General features: G+C 45.5%; 1 protein-coding gene across 18 annotated transcripts in view; it reads left to right on the top strand.

Moving 5' to 3' along the window:
- ANK2 (ankyrin 2) overlaps positions 1–23,777 on the top strand; it is a 277,263-nt gene that overhangs the window by 104,460 nt on the left and 149,026 nt on the right. The window contains exon 1 of one of the 18 annotated variants that reach the window (XM_038134937.1): positions 22,186–23,212. The exons of 12 other annotated variants lie outside the window; for them this stretch is intronic. In XM_038134937.1, coding sequence (XP_037990865.1) covers positions 23,090–23,212 — 123 coding nt within the window. In that variant the 5' untranslated portion in view covers positions 22,186–23,089. Of the gene's footprint in view, positions 1–22,185; positions 23,213–23,777 lie in introns of those variants that run through there. 5 more of the 18 variants (XM_038134970.1, XM_038134966.1, XM_038134964.1 and 2 more) reach the window with 5 other exon arrangements.

The following is a 23,777-nucleotide window of genomic DNA, read 5'->3' as shown; positions in this document are numbered from 1 at the left end:
AAGAGGGCAGATAGCACTGGAATTAATTTAGACTGCTGCTTAAAAAAGTGGAAGTCTCTAAAGCAGCATGGTATTTTAATTCTTTTGGTATTGATTGAGTATATAGTTTAAAATATATCTAATTCTCTCTCAGGTTCACTAGCTTTTTGTATTTCTGTGTTGGAGCTCTCAAGGTGTTATTGTTCAGAGTAACTTGGGCATGACACTTGAGCTTCATGTCATCTATTCTGTATTTGCATTTGTGTGTTAATTTCAAAATCTATACATATTTATTTCTCCTAGTTTACATTTTGAATAAGTAATTAATATTTAAAAGCCTGCAGGAGTGTTTTCAGAAGGGTTTGTATCAGTTAGGCTGCATTTATTTAAAGTTACCAGGTCGGTATGAGCTTGTGTGTGTCACCTCAGAAATGTTTAGTTGAAGGTGGTGACAACGTTCAGGGTAACCTGCTAATCACAGCCAGTTTAAAAGGATATTGTGTCACTGAGACTTTCTTAAATCCCAGGCTGCCATCTTATAATTCCCTTTGGTAAAAGGCATTTCAGGGCTGTTTCTGAGTAATTTTAACATGAGTAGTGCTGCTTTTAAAATGAATCTTGGAGATAAACTCTGCTCTTCGTTAATGGCTTTGAGAGTGAAGGAAGAACGTGCCCATTTTGGTGGTTATTTGTAGATAAGAGCTGGGGGGTTTGACTTTAGATAGCTGTAATGGAAGTTACAAATGAGGAAGGCTGAGAAATGTTGAGACATAATCAACAGCTTTTTTTAGAAAAGGTGTTTAGTGTGGGGATGGGCTGTGTCTGCTTTTTTCCTGTGGGTGCACATGTGCATCTCACACTGGGGCATTTCAGCTTTAAATAAGCATTTCTGTCTGTGCAGTTCCTTAACGAACATTAAGACTATCAGCTCCATGGTTCACTGAGATAAATTTTAGTAATTTTAATAACATGCACAGAATTAGCAGGAAATAATTTCTTATAATTTGATCCAAGCAGTATTTTACCCTCATATTTCAGATTAGGAAGACCTACTTTCTCACTAGGCTTCTAAAAGCATAACTGGTTGAAAATTAATGAACCTCTGCTGCTGGCTTTGATCTTTAAGGTCCCTTCCAATCCAAACCATTCCATGGTTCTGTGACTTTGTTACACCCTCTGTGTGTCAACAAAGGAGTGGGAGTAGATTAACAAAGGGGTGGTTGATCTTTATGCTGGAGGACAAAGACCACTTGAGATTGTACCAAAATTCACCTGACAAATTCATAGTTGGTGTTTGAAAGGCACCAGTCCCCATTTTTACTGAAATAAAGTAGAAAAAAACCCAAACGAGAGAAATTTTAAAATTAATTTCATCCTTTGCCTTATCTATGACAATTTCTGGTTTGTATGTTAATTTTCTTGAAACAAGTGTCCGAATCAAAGGCAAATCTTCATGACTAAGATGTACGTTGGAATTAGCGTTATCTGTAGCAGGCTTGGAATTTTTTCCTCTGATTATTTTCCTCTGAAGATTTTTTTTATATTTTTCACAACCAGACAATGCTTTTGAAGAGACAAATGGAGTAAGGAGATATCTCTGTTCTGTGTTTGTGTTGGAAATAACAAGTAATGCAATTAGTAGATGACTGCATGAACAGTAGCAATTAGAGCTGAGGAACGTACGAAATGTGTGAGTGCAGAGCTGTATTTCTGTGTCATCTGCACTGGCAGAAAACCAGAAAAACTTCACTCAGATGGGTAGAATTGTTGACTGATATGTTTGAAACTTTTTTGTCTATTTTTGCCCAGCTCTGATTTTTGAAGTTTAAACCAGGTTTTGGGCAGTGTGATGAGCATGGAAAATTGGAGCCATCTCCTCCTCTTCTCTTTTGAGGGCGCTTCCTGCAGGTGTTTTACCTTCCAAGCTGCTGAAATTTCTTTAGATCCAGTATCTCGTCTCCAGCACTCACAGTTCAGAGATGCACAGCAAAGAATAGTAAATAGCCTCATTTTTGTAGTTTTATCTCTATCTCTTCCATACCAGTTTGCTTATGCAGGTCCATTTGAAAGACCTTATTAAAAAAAAAAAAACCACCAAAAAAAACCACCCAGAGATTGTAATCTATTTGACATGATGAGGTTCTTAACAAACTGACTTTGTCTGCTCCTTGTGATCATTCCCTTTATGTCAGGGCTGCTCCATTGTTCTGGAAGTCCTCAGTGTAGTCCTGTGAAGGTTATCCAATTTTCCCTGCGATCCAGTCAGCAGGAGCCGTTTGCAGTCCTGGTTCTGCTGAGCCACGCAGGTGTCACCGGGGCGGCTCTGCAGCTGCCTGGGGGCCCCGTGGCCACGCAGCCAGAGCAGGGCCTGTCAGAGCGTGACAATCACCGTGCACTTGGGATCTCAAAGGGCAGAAATAGTCCTGGCCAGGGCAGCAGGGCCTTGCTCAAAATCCTTGCTGTTTGACTGGTTTAATAGTTTGTGGGTTTTTTTAGTCCTTTTCTGGGTATCAAAATCTTGGTGGGTCAGCCAAGAACTCTTTTTCTCTGCTGTCTTCTGGATAGAATCATGGAGTCATTTAAGGTGGAAAATCCTCTAATATAATTGGGTCCATCTGTTCTCACAGCACTGTCAAGCCCACCACTAAAGCATGTTCCCAAGTGCCACATATTTTAAATCTCCCCAAGAACTCTCCACCCTGCCCTGGGCAGCCTGTTCCAGAGCTTAACTTTTCCTTCCCTCCCCCCCCCCATCTCCTTTTCCTTTGTTCCAGAACTTTGGTAGAAATCACAAAATGAAGCCTTCACTGTGTTTTGTTGCTTTTGTGTTGGAATTGTTTTCCACAGCTTGGTTAGCAACCTATTTGACTGCTGCTGTTACTTATACCTTCTGAATATAAGAAAAAGAAAGGAAAACAAAGGCAATCAATATTAGTTGCAGCTGCTGGCACCGAGCACAGCCAGTTTTTCGATACAGAAACTTTGTCCCTAAGCCTATTGTTGCTCCATCATCACCAGTTCCAGTCTCTAGAGATTTTGTCACCTCAGTGACACTGCAGGGGATTATAGTAATTAGCCCAGTCTTTCAGAGAAAGCTATAGAGCCTCGTGGAACAGCGTGGCCAGCTTTTGCATCAGTAATGTTGCCACCCTAGGGTGGAAGAAAATTGATAAGGTGCTGTATTGTAAGTGATCAGATGGGTCTGACAGAGGATGGAAATGATATGGAAAGGAACTGTCCTAATTACCACATTCCTCCTTCTGTAGGACCATTTCCAAGGACAGGGCCTCAGCAAGCTCTAATCAGCGTGATTCCTTTGGCTTGTCCACCAGATAGGCATCAGGTGATCACAGAGGGCTGACCTTTGGTGCAGTGTGATTTTAAATAAAGCAAAAATATGTCACACCAGTGGCAGCCACTCAGGCTGTAGCGTTAACAAATGAGTTCCTCCTCTGGAGCTACCTAGAGATGTATCTTCACCTTGGAATTTAATTTGGAATGTCATGTATATGTATGTAAATCATATACATATGTATTTGTGGATATGTTAATTGTGTGATAAATACAAGAAATAGCTGGATTTTGCACCTTACATCTCATGATGTCTCAGCATGTTTACTGGAGCCAGAGGCATCGTTGTCCATGATGGTAGTTCAGAGGAAAAGTGTGGGAAGAGTTTTTAGACTTATTTATAGAGATGTCCTGAGGCAAACCGAGGTAAAACATCAAAACACGTAATCTAGAGCAGGTTAGTGAGCCTGCAGCTGAACTGACTCCCAGGTTGTGTGGCTGTGTACACCCCGGTGCAGACTGCTCTCCTGAGTGCTGTGTGGTGCTTAGCACCCAGAATTAGTTGGAGCTTGGGGATTTTTTTTTCCCCATCCCTAGGTTCCTCATTAATTTTGAGTCCTGAGTGACAGTGATTGTTGTTGTTTAAAATGAGAGTTTCCTCTGCAGAAATATTTCAGCAGGGTGGAAGTTATTTCTTGTGCTTTTGTCTCTTTCTCTTTCCTTTCCTCCCCATCTATAATAAGCAAAGGCAACTTTTGCAGTGGAAACTAGATATTTTTATCATCTGCTAAGATGCCTCATTAAGAGTATTGCACTGACAAGCCGTTATGCACCTGGAAAAGTTTCACTTAGAAGTTTTTTGTAACCACAGACAGATATTTTCACTGCAAGTCACTAAAAACTCTGCTGAGTTTCTGTGGGGAGTTATTTGATCTGATTCCCCAGAGGGTGCAGATCCCCATCCCAAGCACCCACAATTGGCTTCTCCTCAGGCACCAAAAGCCTCAGGTTGGTGTTCTGGCTTAGCTGGGAGTGTCAGACTGGAGGCAGGGCTAGGAAGCCAATTGCTTTGGGTTCTGTTCTGAGAAGTGCTTGTTTCTCTCTGCCTTTGGAAGAGATGTCAGCTTGTTGTGCTGCTGGAGCCTTGCACATGCAGCAAGAGGTTGTTTACTGTAATGAATGACTCGCTGTTTTTATAAATATTTACCCTTGACATTGGGGAATCAGTATGTTTAGTTGTTGCTAGATGGAATAAATAATTTGAGTGCAATTCAGACTAAAAGCAGGCAGGGTCTTTAGTTATCTGACTTTCCATGAAATTATGTTCATTGCAGGGGAATTGGACCAGGTGACCTTTCAAGTCCCTTCCAACCCAAACTGTTCTGTGGTCCTGTGGTTTTTGTAGCAGTTTCTAGAGCTGTTGACTCCCAAGGGAAGAACCCAGGACCCAGCAGTGAGCTGTGTCCCTAGACAGGGACACGTATTTTGAGCCTCACACGGTTTCTTCTCCACCTCCATGGGACTGATAGCTCAGTGATGCTGGCTGCTACAAAACATTCCTGTAAATTGGAGAGTTTTATTTGTTTATTAGCTGAAGCGATACCACGCCTGTTGCTCGAGATACAGGACAAATCAAAGTGGAATACTGTTATTAAAAGAGAGTAAAAGAGATGTCTAAGTTGCAAAAACAGCTCTGGGTGGTTCCTTCAAAAAGTGTAAGAGTCAGAAGATGCATGCATTTAGTTTTGAATTTTACTTTTCAATACTATATGCATGTTTCTGAGTATTTAAAAAAATATTATTGACTTAAAGACAAAACTGAAGTGACTTGTCTCCAGTCACACCACAGAAATGCTCAGAAATCTGCAGAGACTGAGCCCTGATGCTTTTGGTAGAGCCTGGTCAGCTGTTCCACTGCTGGGCCATGCAGTACATCACAGTTGGGAACAGTGGTTATCATGGTAAAAAGGATTAAATTGATTTCATTTGCAACATGCGAGGCTTGCTCTTGCTCTCCTGAAGAACTAAGCCGTGCTGAGGTCACTGGAGTGTGTGTGGGTGTCCTGCTGTTCATGGTTAAGGTAAATAGGCTTAGGTATGTGTGTGTTGGGAAACAGTTACCAGAAGCCAGCTATTCTGGGCAGGTTGTTTATTCCAGGTGAGTGATATGGCTGTGCACAGCCTGTGCTTGACCTGCCTCCTTTGGGACTGGCTTTAATTGAGCTCTCTGGGCTCCCATGTCACTAATTACTGTGAAATAGAGTTTTTTTCCCTCGCTCTTTGCTGCGAGACAAAACTGTCTTTCTTCCACATGCCCTCCTGGTTGACAAAATGGTGCTCGCCCAGAACTCTCCACTTGTGGGGAAAAAACACTTTGTGGTTTTCACTTAGCAAAGTATTAGCTTCTTATTTTTCCTTTACAAACACAATTCCTGCTACCATCAGTGAAAATTGTAGGGAGATTCTCCAAAGACTTCTAGGTCAATGGAAGCCTTTCTTTGACTTAGTTGGATTTTAATTTGTAAGCATGTAAAAGTGATAAGAAATCCCTAATTATAATTTACTAATGCGTTTTAAGACTCTTGTTACCAGAGGCTTCTGTAGAAACAGAGTTTAATAAGGCTGGTAAGACTGCTAGAACTCATTTTCTTCTGCACTGAGCCCTGGGTCAATTAGAAATAAGCCTACTTATCTATTGTGCTTTACAACAGCCCTGTACCCCAACTGTCTTGTTCTTCAGACTCTTTCAAGATGCCACTGTTTGATGGATCTTCATCCATCCCAGCATTTGCAGAATTGGGTATTTCAGTCTTGAGCTGGGTCCGTGACAGGACAAGCAAGCTCCCTGTTAAGAGCAGGGGAGGCAACATCCTTCAGAAGTTTCTGCATCTCTCCACTGGCCTTTTTCACTCTGATCAGTAATTAATCTAGCAGAGGTTTGAAGTCAACATGAATACTGATGTCTATCTGTGCATAAACAGACAGAAAGGGGCTTCTATGAGTAAAGAAACAAAGCCATTTACCCAATATTTAATACAAGAGAATCCAGACTGCAATGAGAGTCTGAATCAGTATATGTTACCCAGGAGAGTTTCCAGGAATTGCATGCCTTGTGTTATGGGAGGAAAAAAAAAAAAAAAAAAAAAAGGTTGTGTTGTTACTCAGTATCAGTGTAGCAATCTGTTTTATGGTGTTTCAATAATGCAGTTTTGTGGTAGCTCCGGCTGCTGGTGAGAAAGTGGGCAAAGCAAAGGGAGAGAAGAAATGTAAAATGTAAATAAATCCAGTTTATTGTACTGTGTAAATGTTACAGTAGGTACTGTAATGCCTTGGAATGTGTGGATGGAAGGGAAACCCAGTCTCTTCCCCCACTTTGGAAAGTAGGGAGAAAAAAAGGTGGTGGGAAGTAGAGGTTACTGCTAAAAAATTCATCTGCATGATGGTAGGTGTGTAGAACTCGGGTTTTCTATTTTTATCTGTGTGCATTAATACAGTAACATACCTGGTGTCAGAGGTTTCTTACTTTTGTAGGCATATTTATTTGCTCAAGTTATCAGAGGGCTTGGCAAAACTACAGACAATGTAGCACTCTACACATTCTTACAGAATTTTAATATGTTTTGCTTGAAGAAAGATAGAAAATCAGCAGATGAGCCAGAAATACCCTGCAAGAGTCTGCTCCCTCTCCTATTCTGGACCACAGTCCCTCCCTGCTGTGTTTACTCCTCATCCTACACCGGTGTTCGTTGCGGGAGGCAGGTTTGCAGCATTGGTACGAGCGTGGCACGCTGACGTGGCAAAGCCTTTCTTGTGCAGGTCCTTGGAGTTTGGGAATCCTGCGAGCCTCTCTGGCGCACCCCGTGTCAATCCCGGCGCGGCTTTCCGCCGGGCTCACGCAGCATCGCAGGCTCTGTTGCCATGGGGACCGGGGCTCTCCGCAGTGACAATCCGCCCTAAAGATGCCGTGCGACCGCGGGCAGGGAATGAGCCCCGCCGCTGATCCCTGCTGGCCCGGCCGTGCCCCCGGCTCGCAGGCTCCTGCCTCTTGTCCTGCCTTTGCTTTGCTGCGGGTCCCCGGGTGCCCTCAGCGGGACCCGCCTTTGCTGTGCCGCTGCCGGGAAGAGGGAAGGTGTTGGAATTCAGGAAGGATGAGCTTAAGTAGGCTTGCAGCCAGGCTTTCTGATCGTCTGCAAAACGCCAAGTGCTGCCTGGAGACATCTGTCAAAAAGCCAGCTGGGAGGGAGGGTGGAGCAGGGACACCCTGGGTGGCATGGGGCTGGAAGAAGGGTGACAGGGAAATACTGCTGTGTGGCGAGGGTAAAGCATTGAGGAAGAGGGATGCTGAGACTGCTGCCAAAAGGCATAAGGAGATGTCAATGAGTGACCCTTGAGCTGATTTAGAAGGCAGGTGCCAAGCTGGCGTTACGTACAGCTCTTGCTGATGGGAGGTTATTCCTTTTCTGTATGTGTAATAAACTGTCTTATCTGGGGCACATTCTGTATTTTACCAGTTCCTGGGTACAGCCTGGTGCGGGCACAAGTGGTGACACTGCTGGTGCTGGCTGGTGACACAGTAGCCTGAGACTTGGTGTGTCAGTACAACAGCATTTCTGAGCATCCAGACATTCTCTGGAGTAGGTCTGAGGACAGCTGTGCATCAGGATGAAGTGCCAGAAATGAGGGGTGTGTTCTCCCATGCAGACCTCTGGTGGTGACGCTGTGCTCTATTTTTCTGTGATAAATATGCCTTTTACAGGGCACAGCTAGACCTGAGTTACACGTGACGTTAATCATCAGGGAGGGGCAGTGTTCTTGTTGGGCTGGTTTGGAAATGGGATGTCCAAGACACGGGATCATGAGGAACAGAGCAAAACTGGACGTTTAGGGAACTGAGCTCTGCTCCGGAGTTGTGGATTCTGACTTCGTTCTCCTTAGAGGTCCTGTGATGCTGCTCACATCAAAATCTTGGCTTTTCAAGGACTGCCAACAGTTATGTGTTCCCTCCAATGAATTACAGCTTGGCTTGCGATTCATGGTCTACGTGGACAAATTCTGAGCATCCATTATGGCAAATGAAGCCCATAGAAATGTCACTTTTGCAGTTCAAATGCTGTGTGTAACGAATATATCCTGAAAAATAAGGTTCCAAGTGTTTCTGGTTGGTGCAGGCAAAATCAGAGGGTACGTTTGGCCTTGTAAATTGAAGATGAAGTGCCTTTCATGTCCCAAAGCTGTGCTTGAAAATAAATGCATTAGTAGTTATTACAGATATCTAGATAGGTAGATTTATAAAACAGGGGGAACTACAGAAAGACCTATAAGGGAATTTATAATTTAATCTTCAGAAATCAAGTTTATCATGCAGAATGAAAGCCGTTCTGCCCCCCATTGAGCATCAAGGAGAAAATAACTGCTCCAAGCTGGTTTTAAAGTGTGTGCTGCCTGGGCCTGATCACTGAAGGGGGCAGAGGTCTCATGAATATATAGTGAGTGATCCTTAATTACAGACTATCTCACAGGACATGTGTGTAATGGGGCTGAATAAAGATTAGGGTCTTAATTAGCAATTTTTTTAGGTTTTGACTGCTTGTCTTTGCAACCTGAAGGTTCTTACAGTGTGTGCTGTCTCATGCATGGTGCATGATGTGATGCTAGAAAGTGTGAGTTTTCTCTTAGTACCTGTTTTAGTCATAAGAAATTGTTATTAATAACAAGCTGTTCTAGCAATGCCCTTTGCAGTGAAGAGGTGCATGTGTTCTTTGGATCTGATATTCACCAGGATTTTTTGTGGTGCAGTTGACTCCCTTCACTTGCTGAAAAGCTCCCAGGAAGGAACAGAAGAGCAACTTGAGGGGTCTCATCAAGGAGCTTCGTGGCTCCTCATGGCATCGCTTTGCACAGTGGGCGCTCAGTGTTCAGCTCCCAGATTACAGGGGCTAATTTCCTATTTGAGCCTGTACTGATGAGATCAGAGAAGAGCCATGGCAGTAGGCGTGCCTCTTTGTGCTCCTCAAAAGGACAATGATTTCATGTTCTTTCCCATCTGATACCATCTTCTTGCACAGCCCCCTCACTCTTCTCCTAGTCTTCAGCTGCATCTTCCCCCACACGTCTCACCTTGAGTGCATTTCTGTGTGGTGCAAGGTTAAGTACGTATCTCACAGTTTAAGATGTTGTGGGAGGTGAGACCGCATGTAGAATCCTGCCAACCACATTTTTGTTGCAGAAATTCCTTTTCCCAGCATAAGAACAGGTTAAAACAGCAAGAGTAAATTCATCTGGGAGGAGAAATAACAGGACAAAATAGCAATAATCAGATTTCTTGTACCCTCCTGTACAGACTGGCAGCTGAGGTGGCCATTCCTGCACACACATGCAGTTTGATTTGTGATTAATTCAGCAATAGTTTACACATGACTGCACAGCAGCAGCTACTCTGGGATCATACAGAGCAAAAGCCAGCAGGGGACTTTGCAAAGGTTACTTCTCTGTCCTCACTGGGTACGGTTTTCTCTCTGCCACTGGGGGATGATGAGGTTGTGGAAAACACTGTTCTCCAAGGCACCCATGTTTTTATGGCAAAAACCAACTTGTTTTGCATTTGAAAGATTTGTCCTCCCTGTGTGTTGAGAGAGGGATCACTAAACCCCAAAGGCATTTCTGCTGATGGCTGCTGAGAAATCCTGTGTCGTTCTCTGATGCAGTGGTCTGCAGGGCAGTCAGGACTTGGTGAAGGGAAGGAGAGATCTTGACTCCATTTCAGAAAGCTGGTTTATTATATTATGATATATATTACATTAAAAAAGACCACACTATAACTATACTACAAAGAACAGAGAGAAAGATTCACCAGAAGGCGAGACAGGAATAGAAAGGAATGAATAACAAAGTTCTGTGACTCCCAGAGAGTCCGAGAGCTGCTGCCCCCTGGATTGGCCACCAAGCAGAAACATCCCACACTGACCAATGGAGAAAGCACCTGCTGCATTCCACAGCAGCAGATAACAAATTGTTTACACTTGAAGCTGAGGCCCTGTCAGCTTCTCAGGAGAAGAAAATCCTAGCAAAGGGATTTTCATAAAATATCATCACTACAGTTGTCTCCTGTGGGGAATCTCTGTATGCTGTGTGCAGTTACACCATACATTATATGATGTAACCTCCTCGATGAGTTAAACCACGTCAGAGTGGCAAGTATGGAGAAATTAGAAAGGTATCATGGTGCAAAAAGCAGGAGGCACTGTGCTCTGTCCTGGGTATTGCAGAGAGGTTCATCTTAAATGCCGTGTAGAATCACATATGTCAGGGTCATATGGTCTGTTCATGTTTGTGAGCACCTTTTACACTACAATTAACACTTAAGGGTCAGTGTAAGGCATGGCTGTGCCCAGCAGCACTGCTGAGCTGTGCTGCTGTTTCTGGTTGTTGCAGTGGGAAAAGTTTAGAAAGGAAAAGCAGCTGGGGAGCCCTGGGTGGCTGTTGCCAGGCAGAGAGAGCTCTGGGCAGTAGGTGAGAAGAACAGCACTACCCCACTTCCAGGAGGTCAGGGCATTGCCTGCAGATTTTCATTAAAAATAGTGTGTCCAAGTACCCTGGGTGTCATCGTGGAATAATGGAAATAGTTTTGGTTTGGAAGAGACTTTTCAAGGCCTCTTAGTTCAAACCCCCTGACATGAGCAGGGATGTGGTCAACTACATCAGGCTCATCATCAAGTCTTCTCCTTAGTTTTACAATAGGCTTTCTGCGAGGAGGAATTCAGGATGGTTTGTTGTTCTGTTTTCCTCTCCCTGCTAGTTGCAAAGTGGCACAACATGAACTGACAGCACCTGTCTGCCAGGGTTATGGTAAGGGGAGAATGGAATCAGTGGTTGTAGCAGTGTTTCAGGACAGCAGAATTGCCATTTCACTGCTCTGGAACAGACAATGTGGAGGGCACCTTTCCCAAGAGAAGCTTAAAATTAGTGGGAAAGCAGTTTATTTTTTATTTCAAGCAGTAAAAACCAGTTGCCCAGTGGACAGCTTTTTATTCCTCTCAACTGCGTTGAAGTACAAAACAGAATGAACTGTGTGAAAGCCTGAGAACACAGTGCAGGCAGAGTGACGTGTTGGCACCCGCACATCAGGCACCTGCTTTTCCTTAGACCGGCCAGAGCTGAGGCGGCTGGGGACAGACAGGGCTGGAGTGCCACCGTGTGGTGCTCAGCACCAGCGTTGCCAATACACTTGGGGAAAATATTATTTATTAGTGGGAAAAAAAAACCTCCAAGTATTAAACAAACATTTCTTTCTCCTTGCCAGGCTCAGCTTGGCTCCTTCACTCCTGGCTCCTCTGCACTCCTGCAGCAGTGCAGGGGATGCTGAGCTATTACAGAGTGTAGTGGTTCCTCTCTGCCTTCCCTCTCCTCAGACGTTGAATTAAAGACTGATTGTTATTAAGAAAGCCCTCTGCTGTGTGTCCTTGTGTCCTCGAGGAAGAGAGAGGATGCCTAAAGGAGGGGAAGTGACTTGTAAATCCTGTCTGCTGGCTGGTTGCAGTTACAGAGAGGTGAATCCTAGGGACTGTGTTGTTCTATTTAGGATTTTGAAAAGCTTGCCAATGTTTCCCTTCCGTATGGAAAAGATGATGCCTCAGGATATCTCTGCAATGTGGAATGGTGGACAATGCAGTGACCTTCAAGCCAGCACCAACAAAGACCAGTTGAGCATGAGAGCACAAGGCTATGACTGAACCCAGCTCAAAGATGGGGCACGAAGTGCTGAGGTGCCCTTGCTGCTTTTACACCTGAGCAGTGTGCTGTGCCATGTGGATGTGTTGGCTGACTCGGTGCTCTGAGAGCCTGCTCCATTGCACAGTGTCAAATCTCTGTCGAAAGACTGGTGCTTGTGGCTTTACTTGGAAAATTTTGGATTCAGAGAGGTTTCTGAGGTCCCAAATGAATATATTAGTGCTTGACTAGTCTGTTCCTTCTTTTCTGGGAGCTGTTCTACTTTACAGAAATAAGTGTTTTAATTGGGCCATTAATTCACTGAGGTGATGGGACACCTGGGATTTTAAATCTAGGTTTCTCACACCCCTGGCAAAGTGTCAAATGTTAGCTAGTGTTTGTCGTTGTTATCTCTCTCTGTAAAGTCCAGCTTCTGCCTTTTCCATACAGGCCAGTAAACTCCTACGGTGAAACCCATTGTGTATCATTGTGCCATCAGCTTGTCTTCAAAAAAAATCCTCTGTCTTGAAAGGAGTTCTCAGTCTGGCAGCTCTCCTAGCCAGGAGGGAGGAACACACTCTGTTACACACTCTGCTCACAGGTGTGTGAAGAGGGCAGAGTGGAATTTAAAATGCCTGCCGTAATCCGGTGCTGGCTGTTGTGGAGATAGAAGCTTATTTTGCTCTTTGCAAGAGCTTGAGGATGATAAACTGAGGGAAAACCAGGGATGAAGTATGTCTTGGTTTAGACCAAGATGTTTATGGTTCTTTTTGTCTGTCTTTGTCATATTAAGTCTCTACTTGCTTATCCCTTTCCAATGCAGAGCTCAGCCTTAACCCATTCAGGGTGAATGAATCATCTGCCCTTTCCTTCATTCAGTGTGAATGAATCATCTGCTCTTTTGCCACATATGTACAAATGATATGTCCAGTTCAGATCTGAACCTCTGGCAGCTGGGGGCCAGCTTTGCTTAGATTTGGGCAGAAGTATTTCCTGTCCACCTCAGTATGCAATCAGTTTAGCCCCAGTCTGGCAGATGTCTGATTTCCAAGTGAGAGCATCCCTTTTGTGACTTGCAGAGTAAGGACCAGGAAATGGCTGAATTGCCATAGGCTTTATTCATAATTTTGAGTGCTGTTGTCTTGGTGAAATGTTAAGGCTCTAAGTGTTGTAGGGATAGTGAAGTGATGAACACAAGCATGGCTCCCAGTTACGTCGGGCCTGTCAGATTACAGTGTGCTTTTGCAAGGAGGTCTTTTTGGTAATGTTCTCTGCAGTGCATTTTCATGTCTTCATAATAGTAAGAGGTTGTTTGGGAAAGTGGTTCAGACAGCTCCCTTTTTGTAAGGTCTTTATTCCCAAGGCTCCTGTGAAGTCACTAAGTGTTTTTCAGAAATTATTCTTGTTAGAAAGACACTACTTTTCAAAAGTGAAGGTGATTAATCTAGACAGAGCACTGCCTCTGTTCTGTGAATTGGGAGCCATTCCTGTTAGTTGTTTGAAAAGACATATTTTTCATCCTCATCTTGCCCAGGGACTAATGGAAATGGATGGCACTTCAGGAAGAGGTTCATGATAACATGTGCTTTGTGTGAGATGTTATCTCCTGATTCTGGATAGTGCTTTGTTTCACACAACTGAATGTGTACTGGCATGGACAAGCTCTTTAACCTGATGAGTTGACAAGGAAAGAAAATGCTGTGCATCAAATATATATTTTTGTATGTGTGTCTTGGAGGAGTTTTTCAGTATATGGAGCCATAAACATAAACCTGGAAGCCAAAACCTAAAAATTATACTGCAGTATTACTTTTAGGAAGGACAAGGAAAAAGCTAGATTTGAAAGTGAGATTTGCATTACACTTTTAAGTCATAGAAGGACAACAAGCCACATCCTCTGTGATTTTTGAGAAATCTGTGTATTTAGCTGACTGAAAAATTCCTTTTAAAATTTGTACTACTTAGAAAAGTTATTTGTAATAGGTTATGAAGTGCTTTTAAAAGGTCACCTGGCAGGTGCTTGCTGAAGAATGTAAATGATGGCTCCAAGACCAGCAGAAGCTCAGGAGGGAGGCAGGGCCCTTCAGCAGGGCTCTGCACCCTGGTCAGAGGCTGATGATAGCCTGCTGGGTTTGATGTTGAGATCTGCCTTTCTGGCTTTTATCTGTCATGCAGGGAAAAATGTCTTCATTTCTGCTGCTTTGGGAGTTTGGATCTTCTCAGGTGCTTCCTCTGGAAATTCCCCTGTAGTCTGTATCTTTGGACTTGGCAAAGACACCAAGGATTTCACAGTGTTTGTGGTACCGGGAGTGTCTTGTTGTGTCTCACCCTAAACCAGGGCTGTGTTCCAAGCCATCCCAAAACCTTGTGCTTGGGCTGCTTTGATGCTGAAATAGCTGTCACAGGCCATGTCAGAAGCGTGCCCAGCAAGTCAAGGCTGGTGGTTGTCCCCCTCTGCTCCCCTCTTGTGAGACCCCAGCTGGAGCCTCCAGCCCTGAGGGGCCTGGCACAGGTGAGACATGGATTTGTTGGAGCAGGCACAGGGGAGGCCATGAAGATGCTCAGTGATGGAGCAGCGCTGCTCTGGAGACTTGGGGGTGTTCAGCCCAAAGGGGCTACAGGAGAGCTGGAGAGGGGCACGTAGGGCTGCAATAACTGAGACCGGGGTAGTTTTGGAGTGAATATCCAGGATAAATTCTTCCCTCTGAGGGTGGTGAGGCCCTGGCACTGGTTGCCCAGAGAAGCTGTGGCTGCCCCGGCCTTGGAAGTCTCCAAGACTGGATCAGACGGGACTAGTGGAAGGGACTGGGCTAGTGGGAGGTGTCCCTACCCATGGCAGGGGTGAGACTGGATGAGCTTTAAGGTGCCTCCTGCACAAATCTTTCGGTGGCTGTATGGAATGTGAATCCAAGGCTGCTTTAGCCTTGCTTGGCCAGGAGAGGGGGATCGCTTGCCATCCATTCCCCGGGCACTCCTGGTGGGAAGCACAACACGGACCGTGCTTCCCGTACCTCCATGTTTCCAGCAGAAACCAGCCTGTGCCGCAGCAAACACATCTGCCTTGCTTAGATTTTCAAACTTGACTTTTCAGTGGCTGCAGAGGGGGACCAGGACGGGTCCCTAGCGGCTCCCGACCCCTGGGCTTTGCGTTCCCGGTGTTCCCTCCGCTCCTCGGTGCATCCCCGCCCCAGGCGCTCTCCAGGGTGCTGGGCTCTCTCCAGGGTGCTGCGCCAAAGGCCCGAGGGGAGCACAAAGCGCTCGGCCTTGGGACCCACTCTAGCAAAATCCCTTCGTTCTTTTACTGTGCTTTCCGAAGAAAGGCCTGCTGAAGGCGCCGTTTGGCTGTGTGTATGGAATTCAGTATTCCATAGGCAATAATGCTGTGTCTGTACTGGTTTGGTCACACACTGGGACCACTGAAGTTATTTGGTGGAGGAAGAGACTCCAAAAGTAAAGGAAGTTCACCCTCTTTCCTTGGTGAGGCCAAGGTGGAAAACATCTAGGTTAGAAAAAACGTTCTCTATGTTGTTGTGTTTACTGTGGTTGTTAATTTGGGGTGTATTTTAGGTAGTGTCTGGGAGCTTCTGAGAATCCTTAGTGCAAAACGTTATTCTCTGGTTTTATAAACAAGTAGCAGATGGGTCTTCTCTCGTTAGAAACAGCGGGGAAATCTATATGTGCGCATATTAAATAATAATTGTGTAAGTGACAATCAGTCAAGCTTTTGATTTGGTCACTGTGGGCGGGTAACCTTTGAATTTGATGTAGGTAGAGCCTGCTCAATCATGAACCTGTGTTGCCTGGTCCCACCCTGAAGTGCGGGCACACTTCTACACGTAACAGCAAGGTTGCTGAAGCAGAGCTGATTATGTGCAGCAGCAAGGCTGCAACTGAAAGGATTTCAAGTGGATGAGATGTGGGTCATACTGGCTTAAGGCTTCCAGTGGCAAACAACTCAGTTTTCCTGTTATAAGCTCTTGCTGCCCCGGTGTATTTATTTTTTCATATATTTATATTTGGTAAAATTATATTTATTTACATCACCCTCTTGGCTTTGAGAGAACAGAATTCTGTTTCCGGATCAACAGATGTTTCTGTTAACCTGTTTTTACTACACCCAGCACTATCCTTCAGCTTCATTATTGTAACAGGATAATTTGTGAATGAACTAAACTACTACGTCAGGTAGGTCAGTGGGGTTAGAATGGAGAGTCCTCCTTTTAACTCCTTAGGCTGGGTATTGGTAACATTCCCCTTGTTTTTAGGAAAACAAGGTAATAGAACTTTTAAATGACGAGTGGTAGGATTGATCTGTTAGGGACACAAGTGATGTATAGGCAGGTATCTTTCAACATCAAACTTGCTTTTTGTGGCTCTTTCCCAGATAATTGCTCTTAAGCTTGAAACGTGTCCTGTATCAGGATGCAGGATTAGAGAAGGAGCATTCCCTCAGGCTGTTGGGGCACTTGCCTGTGGCGCCAGGTGGCAGTGAGGGAGCAGCAGGCTGGAAGCAGACCCCAGCAAGCTCCCCTGATCTTGGCATTCCGGGTGTTGTGAGTGGAGCAGGCGCCAGGCCGGGAAGCTCCTGCAGCAGGTGGGGCCCTGCCCCTTGCAGCAGATCCAGCCGTGTATCTGCAGGGATGAGGGAATGTGAGGAGTGAGCCTGGGGAGCGCTGTGTGCACTTTGGGAATCGGACCCGGCAGGTCTGAAGCACCTTCACAATGGTCCCTTGGGTCCTTGTTTGTGTTACCAGCAGCTTCTGCCCTCCCAGGGCCAGAACCAAACCCAGTAAGCAAAGGGGAAAGGAGGTAGGGCAGGTAGGAAGACAAGAAGGCACATTGCAATGTTGGATTAAATAATCAAGGTCCTGTTCCCAAACCCATTGAAATCAATGAAATGTCTGCTGTTGCCCTCAGTGAGCCATTGCAGGAGGCCCTGTTTGACTTAGTTAAAATAGAATGTGACATCAATATTTTCAATCGATATGAAAACAAATACAAGTGGAGCAATAGCTGGAGTTAATGCAACTTAGGGATCGTTGGAAAACCACAGGATGGGTGCGCTCACTAGAAATACCTATCTGGAGTTTGTTTAGGGTTCTGATGAAACAATTATGCTTCTTGAATTGCCAACTTGCATGCAGCTGGGATACCTCTACCTCATAATTGGATATTTCTTTAAACCAGAGACATCAGTCTCTGCAGGGCCTTTCTACATCCTTTTCTTGGTCTTTGGGAAGTTGTTGCTGTGTGTAAAGCCTTTCTTTGCCATGGCACAACTGGGGCAGCAACAAAGGCTGACTGTAAGGATTTTCATGATTCTATAATGGCAGTTATCTTATCTTGACTCCTTGCTGGTCTGTAAGCACTCACCTGTGACAGTGGTACTCTGGATATGTAGCTGAGCTGCAGAACTTGGCCTTCTTATGTTGTGGATGCTGGAAATTCAGAAACGTTCTCAGAGAGGCTGCACAAGTTCCTGGAAAACAGCTGGTGAGGATGGCTGTGTAACTGGAAATCCCTGACACAGATGCCCAGCAGTCTGAAACAACCAGAAGCTGCTGGAGTACTTGAACTTATCATCCATGTTTGTCTTTTTCTACTCTTTGTTAGGTACCCAGTTTTGACCACTATTGGAGCCAGAAGACTTTGGTCTCATCCCACAATGACTGCTCTTCTTTTACTAGGAACATAGTATCTCATCTTTTTTGTCCATAACTTAGGAAAAATAATTTTATGAGAGCAGATTAACATTTTCAGTAACTCTCCAAAGATGAAGGTAGCTAGGCATTCTCTTTTTTCCCCCGGGTTAATTATTAGTTGCATTTAATATTTGTCGGTGTTGAACTGAACACCTTCAAGACCTGCTCTGTGTGTGTGGTATTTGAAATGTTACTGTATCATCTGTGATGTATTCTTGGTGATAACCACTAAAGGTGGCAGTGCTGTGATTTACACTCTGGTGGTCTGACAGAAAAGAAGAGAAAGATGTTAAAACTGGTCTGATTTAGGTCCATTCCTACCTCAACTTGCCTCTTTTAATTTCTTTGGTATTTCTTGCTTTTCAATTAATAAAATAGATATACTCAGGTACAGAAAAAGTCAGGACATAGTTTTATACATCATCTTCTCTGTTCCAGTTCAGTGACACTAATTTCCAGCACAGAACTTTGAGAAGACCACATTGTCTTTGCATATAGAGTAAAATAAGAATTAGAGAATGTAGACCTTTTCTTGTTTTGTAAACTTTTATGTATTTTCTCTCAGGAAGTATAAAATGAAACCTATACAGCATGGATCTGTGATTGCTAACTTAGTTGCAGAGTTATCGTACCTTTAGAATTACATACCTACAAGATAACTAGTATGTGACTAGTAACTAAGGGTGTGGGTAAAACAGTGAGTGATACAGGAGGTAGTTTATAACTGTACCCTGTGCTTCCAGAGTTTGCTTTGAGGTTTTGCTTCCTGCAAGGATTACTCAGCTGCTTTTCTAGGAATACATAGACCTGTAGGCACTGAAATGGCTGGGAATGCAAGTACACACAGTCACTTGGAATACTTTTAAATAGTTGAATTAAGTACTTTGTTACTCTGCCCTGGAATTTCCAAGTACTTTTGTGCCTGTTAAAACAATTGCATCGCCTCCATCTGCATCTCTCAAGAGGTGGTGTTGAGAGAAGAGCTTCCTGAGCAGAGGGGGAAGGCTGCCCCCCTCTGCCATGTAGCCTGGCTGGAATAGCAGCAGAGGGCATGTCTTTAAACATGCTTGTGGGTGGAGGTGAGCTAATTCAGTGAGCCAGGGCTCTCTGGTTTCTGGGCCACTCATAGCTGTGTGCCCACTTCCAAGCTTGGCCTAACCTGTCCTGCCTCTCAGCAAGGAGCAGAAGTTTAAATCAGTGCACAATTCATAGGGACAGGGATGGTGGTTGTTGCAGATTTTGCGAAATTCCCCATGCATGCCCCTGTGTAGTATCATGTACGAGTTACACAGGGCATAGCTTTGGAGGGAGCCTCATTCCCCTATGGAATTGTAACCTGCCTCATCCAGAAGGGTTTTCCATGACAGTAGACAAAATACTGAGTTGTCCAGTTTTCATCCTGGCCAACTATTGCCTAGGAGAGCCCTTTGCTGTTTTTAGCTGTTTGAAACGGGTTTTGATTTCCAGGCAGTTTGCTGAATGTACTAGAGCTTAGAACTGGAAACAACAGTCTCCATTCTGGCTGTGAAGCGGGAAAGGCTTTTCCCACTCCACCAATGCCTCCCTTTTTTTTCTATACCTTTGGGAGCAACTTTGAGTCACACTTCCTCAGCATGGCTTCTAGGCTTGGTTTTAACTTTGTTTTTGCACTGCCCTCATGATTTATGTGGAGAGAAGCTCATGTTTGTGAGCTGGGCCCCTGATAGTGGATATGCTTCAGGGAAGAGAATCACTTGCGTACATCCTCTCTTTTTGTGCTCAATTACTGCTGGGTTTCACCCACTAGGTTTTTATAGACTGCAGATGCTGATTTGCTCAGCAAACCCAGTCTGGCTGCCTGAAAGCCGGCAGGTGAAGCCTGGTGCTGGTCATGGCTGTGGCCATTGCAGCGCTGCAGTGCCAGCGCTGAGCACCTCAGCTGGTGGGGCAGGTCAGAGGGCAGAACCTGCAGACTGTGAAATCAGCACGTCAGGTCAGGAAGCTGATGCCTAATGCCAGCTTGGGAACAGGCGGACGGAAGCTAAACCCCAGTGAAGCATCCCCATCTTGGTATCTCACGGTGAGGTTCATCACTTGGAGTCTGCTCACAGATCACACAGGGCTCTGGACAGCTCGAAGCCTTATAGGCTGTGTTATCCCAAATGGGAATTTGTTGAATCTCACGAGTTCTGTATTTCTACATTCTGAGCTGAGGATGACACATGCATTTCAGAGAAAACCCACCCTTTTTCTGGAACTGTGTTCTTCTGTTATTGTGCATCTGCCCACTCTCCCACTCCCCTCCCACACGCGGTGTGTGACAGCATCGCTGTATGTTCTGCTTTTCTGATGTAGCACCTCCACAATACGTTTTCTATGTTTAGGGGAAATCGCTCAGTCTCCATTTTTACTTGAAAATGTAATCTTCAGACTGATGTCTCCAGAAGAATTTGTTTTTGTTAGGATCTCTATACATAATGCAATGACAAGCTTGTCCCTATTTTTTTTTTTTTTTTTGGAAAATCTATTTTAAAACAGAACAATTCTTTCCTGCAGGGACATAAACTATCAATATTTGACACAGCTTATGTTCTTCTCCCCAGACAAGATATGTTCTTGCCAAAATAATCTCTCAGAAGTAACTTCTCTTTTTCTTTCCTTCCATATTTTTGTCTCTTTGAGGTTAGGGAGAAAATACTTGTGGAAAATAGTAGTGAACTCACAGAAGTTCACTACTTGAAGTTCTTCTTTACCAGTAATCCTATAAAGAATATTTGCTATTTCATTTCCTTTTACTTGGCACCAGTGGTTCAGTTCCAGTGTCTGAGGTTTTTCTCTTGTGTGGCCTGGGTTAGAAAGTACATCAAGTCCTTGGTTAACTTGTAAGCGAGTTTTCTGAAAGAATAATCATTTGATACTGAGGTGATGAGCCTGCATGTATCAATCATCAAAAGATGACAAATTGTTTGATAACAATGACTGCCATAAACCCTCCTGTGTGGACCCTGTTGCAGGATTTAAGTATTTAGGGGCTTAGACACCTTGAGCCATGACCTAGGGAAATCCTAAGACAGGGGTTTTTAAGTGTGGTGGCTTGTGATTTGGCCTTATTTTCAAACTTGTTGCATAAGATCCCATGAAAAGGTTGGAAAGGTATCAGCAAAGTTCAGTTCTAGACTACCAGCTGTTAATTTCTGGTTTACAAATGATGGTACCTGTGAGGTTCATAGAATGTGAAGAAGACAAGGCATGGCAGAGTCCTGTCAGGGATTCCAGTCTTCTCCTTTCTTTTATTCCCGTGGCTGCCTCCACCTGTCTCAGTGTTCTGGTGGCTGTTGCTGCAGCCACTCGTGTTTTAGCTATAGCTTTGTGTAGCCTAGTTTTCACAAATGGGAACAACTGGGAGAAAGTCAGCCTGTATAAAGAGAGGAGAAAGAAAAAGCTTGGCTGACCCTTCCTGCCCTGCTGCTTCCCATGCCTCCTTCCGCTAGGGAGAAATGTGTTTTGGATTGAAAGCACAGATCACTGGCTCAAATACAAAATAGATCCCTCTTTTAAAGATGCTTTTATAATGCTTTGTAGTTTTCATCTATAATCCTTTGTGAAAATTTGGTCCGTGATTTTCTCAAAGTGAAACCTTAGAGTAACAACAGAAGTCAATCAGTGAGGATTAGTTCCATGGTGACAATCAGTGGTCCTGCTGCACATGAACTGGGGACCACCAAGTTCTGTGGGCAGTAGGGCAACGTGAGGGTGGAATTCAGGCTGGTCTATGAGTTGCTGTCACATGAAGACCTCTCAGGACATCTGTCACTCATGTGGTGGGACTGATTTATGGGGAAATTCGTGGTGCTTGGCTCTGTGGACCGTTCAGTACAATTCCCTGTAGTCAGGGAATGTATTGCAGGGGGAAGCTTGGCTCAGGGAATTGTTTCTTTGGTTTGGTGGGGTTCAGTGCTGGTGTCGGTCAGCTGCTGTGTCCCTGTGACTCTGGGGTGGTGACTAAGCCAGGGATGCGGACGGCTCTGCTGCACTGGGGAGTCACATCCTGCCTCTCCCTCAGCCCCTGCCTGAAGAGGCTGGAGCAGTGGTGTTGGAGGGAGCTGAAACGGGATCAGCTGTCTGCTAGCACTCAGTGCAAAGTCTGTTTTGATCTACCCGTGGCCTGTTTTGATGAATAAAAGCTTGATGCTGATTGTGATAAGAGTTACCCAAGCAGGGGGGAGCAGAACTTTGATGTGCTGGTTTAGCAGGGGGTTAAGCAATGAGGAAATGACAGACCCATCTGTCTTGGATATCAGTGCCAGTAATTAGTGTTCCAAACCTGGATGATATTTGGGGTGTGGGAGTGACTAAGTAGCGACGTATTGTCACTGTCTCTTTTGGCCGCTGTTGGTCTGCAGGTACAAGCACTATCCATCTTCAAGGCAGGCCTTCAGAAGCTGTTTTAGGAAGTGCCTGAGAGCAGCTTTTGGGGTTGAAAAATAGCAAGCAGCACCCCTGGTGGTTTTATTTTTACTTTGGTGGGGTTGAGCCGAGCGGGGCAGGCTGAGAAGGGATTACGCTGCGTGCTCTGCGTTCGGTTCGCTGCTGAATGCAGCTCTCCTGATGCAGCCTCACGTGGCTGCAGAGAGCCACAATGAGGACTTGAGCATTGCCAGCCCTTTCCAGGCGTCTCTCCTGCTGCCTGCAGGTGAGCAGGCTGAGCCTGGGCTCTCCCAGCCCCGCACATTTTCCTCCCGGCTTCCTACGGAGCGCCTCGGCAGTGAGGGAGGATCGTGAGGAGGGGGAGAGGAGCAGCAAGGCGTGTGCCGGGCTCCGGCACAGCCGGTCGCAGCGGCGGCAAGTCAGTAAGTCAGACTGCACCATTTTCTTCTCACCCTGTGGGAAGGCGATGTGAGAAGCTGACGGGAGCTGCCCCCTCCCCCTCTCGCTGGGGATGCTGAAGTGGAGCCCTCCTCCCCATCCAGAAGACGCAGCCTCTCCGGAGGAATCCCAAAAGACCTTCCCAATTTGGTGATGTGTGTTTAAAGGCCGATTTTTCTTTTCCTTTTTTTTTTTTTTTTTAAAAATCCCTTCCCTGGGTTGTTTTGTGTTTTTTTCCTTCCCAGCTGAGTCTGAAGCCCGCCTTCTCCTGCAGGCACCGCCAAGCTGAAGGGCTTGCAGCCTGCTAGGAGCTATTTTCTGGCTGCTCCCTGCTCGCCTGTGTGGGGCTGCGGGCACTTTTGGACACGGCTCTGCTGCTCCCCAGCTATGGGTGCTGCAGGGGCCGGGGCAGAGCCGTGACCTTTCCTGGGCTGCCCGAGGAGGAAGAGTGGATTACGCCGTGAACTTCTGGCTCGCAGCCAGTGCCCTTGCGGAAAAATTAAATCACCTGGATATCCGCGTGTGCTGGGGACAGCTTCCTTGGAGCTGGTGTTCTCCTCGCCAAAATGGCTCACGCGGCCGCTTCCATCAAAAAAGTTCGAGAGTCTGAAATCGAAGAGAGGGAGAGAAACCTTGAGAAGGAAAGGAAAAGACAGCGGAAAATCTCTAGGGCTGATCGGAAACGCAAGGTACGAGGGGGAAACCAGCCTCCTTTTCCCTTTCCCCCCACCCTTTCTCTGTCTGTGCAGCGCTTCACAGGTGTTTGCTGCCATGTGCAATGCTCTCCCCTTCATTTCCCAGACCTTTCCCATCGTGTTTCCCTTTTGTATCCCTTCCCGTCCCCTCGGAGCCCTGCTGTGGTCTTAGCCCATCTGCAGTGAGGTTAATGTGCTGCCGGCCATGGCAGCCCACAGCCACGCAGGGAACGTGCACGTAAAGATGGCATGCTGGTATCTCCAGTTTCCCTTCATCCCAGAAGGCCTGGAGCTCCCTGCCATCATTCCCAGCCAGGGGCTCCAAGCCCCTGGCTGATCTGGAGAAGTTGTCAAGGCAGGGAGGTGGCTGTGCTTGTGCTTTGCAGCATGAAAGTGCATTTCTCTACTTCACAACAGCATTTCTCCCCCATTTCCCATTTTTAGTTCCACTTCCCACCTCCTCAGCAGTGCTCAGTGCTGCGTGTAGGACCCGCCTTGGGGTGCTGGGAGCATCAGCTGAGCTGTGTTGCAGTTTTTGGGTGTCACAAAAGGGATTCTG

The sequence above is a fragment of the Motacilla alba genome, chromosome 4 (assembly GCF_015832195.1).
Source record: "Motacilla alba alba isolate MOTALB_02 chromosome 4, Motacilla_alba_V1.0_pri, whole genome shotgun sequence".
NCBI classification, from domain to species: domain Eukaryota; kingdom Metazoa; phylum Chordata; class Aves; order Passeriformes; family Motacillidae; genus Motacilla; species Motacilla alba.
This window is presented reverse-complemented; position numbering and strand designations above follow the sequence as displayed.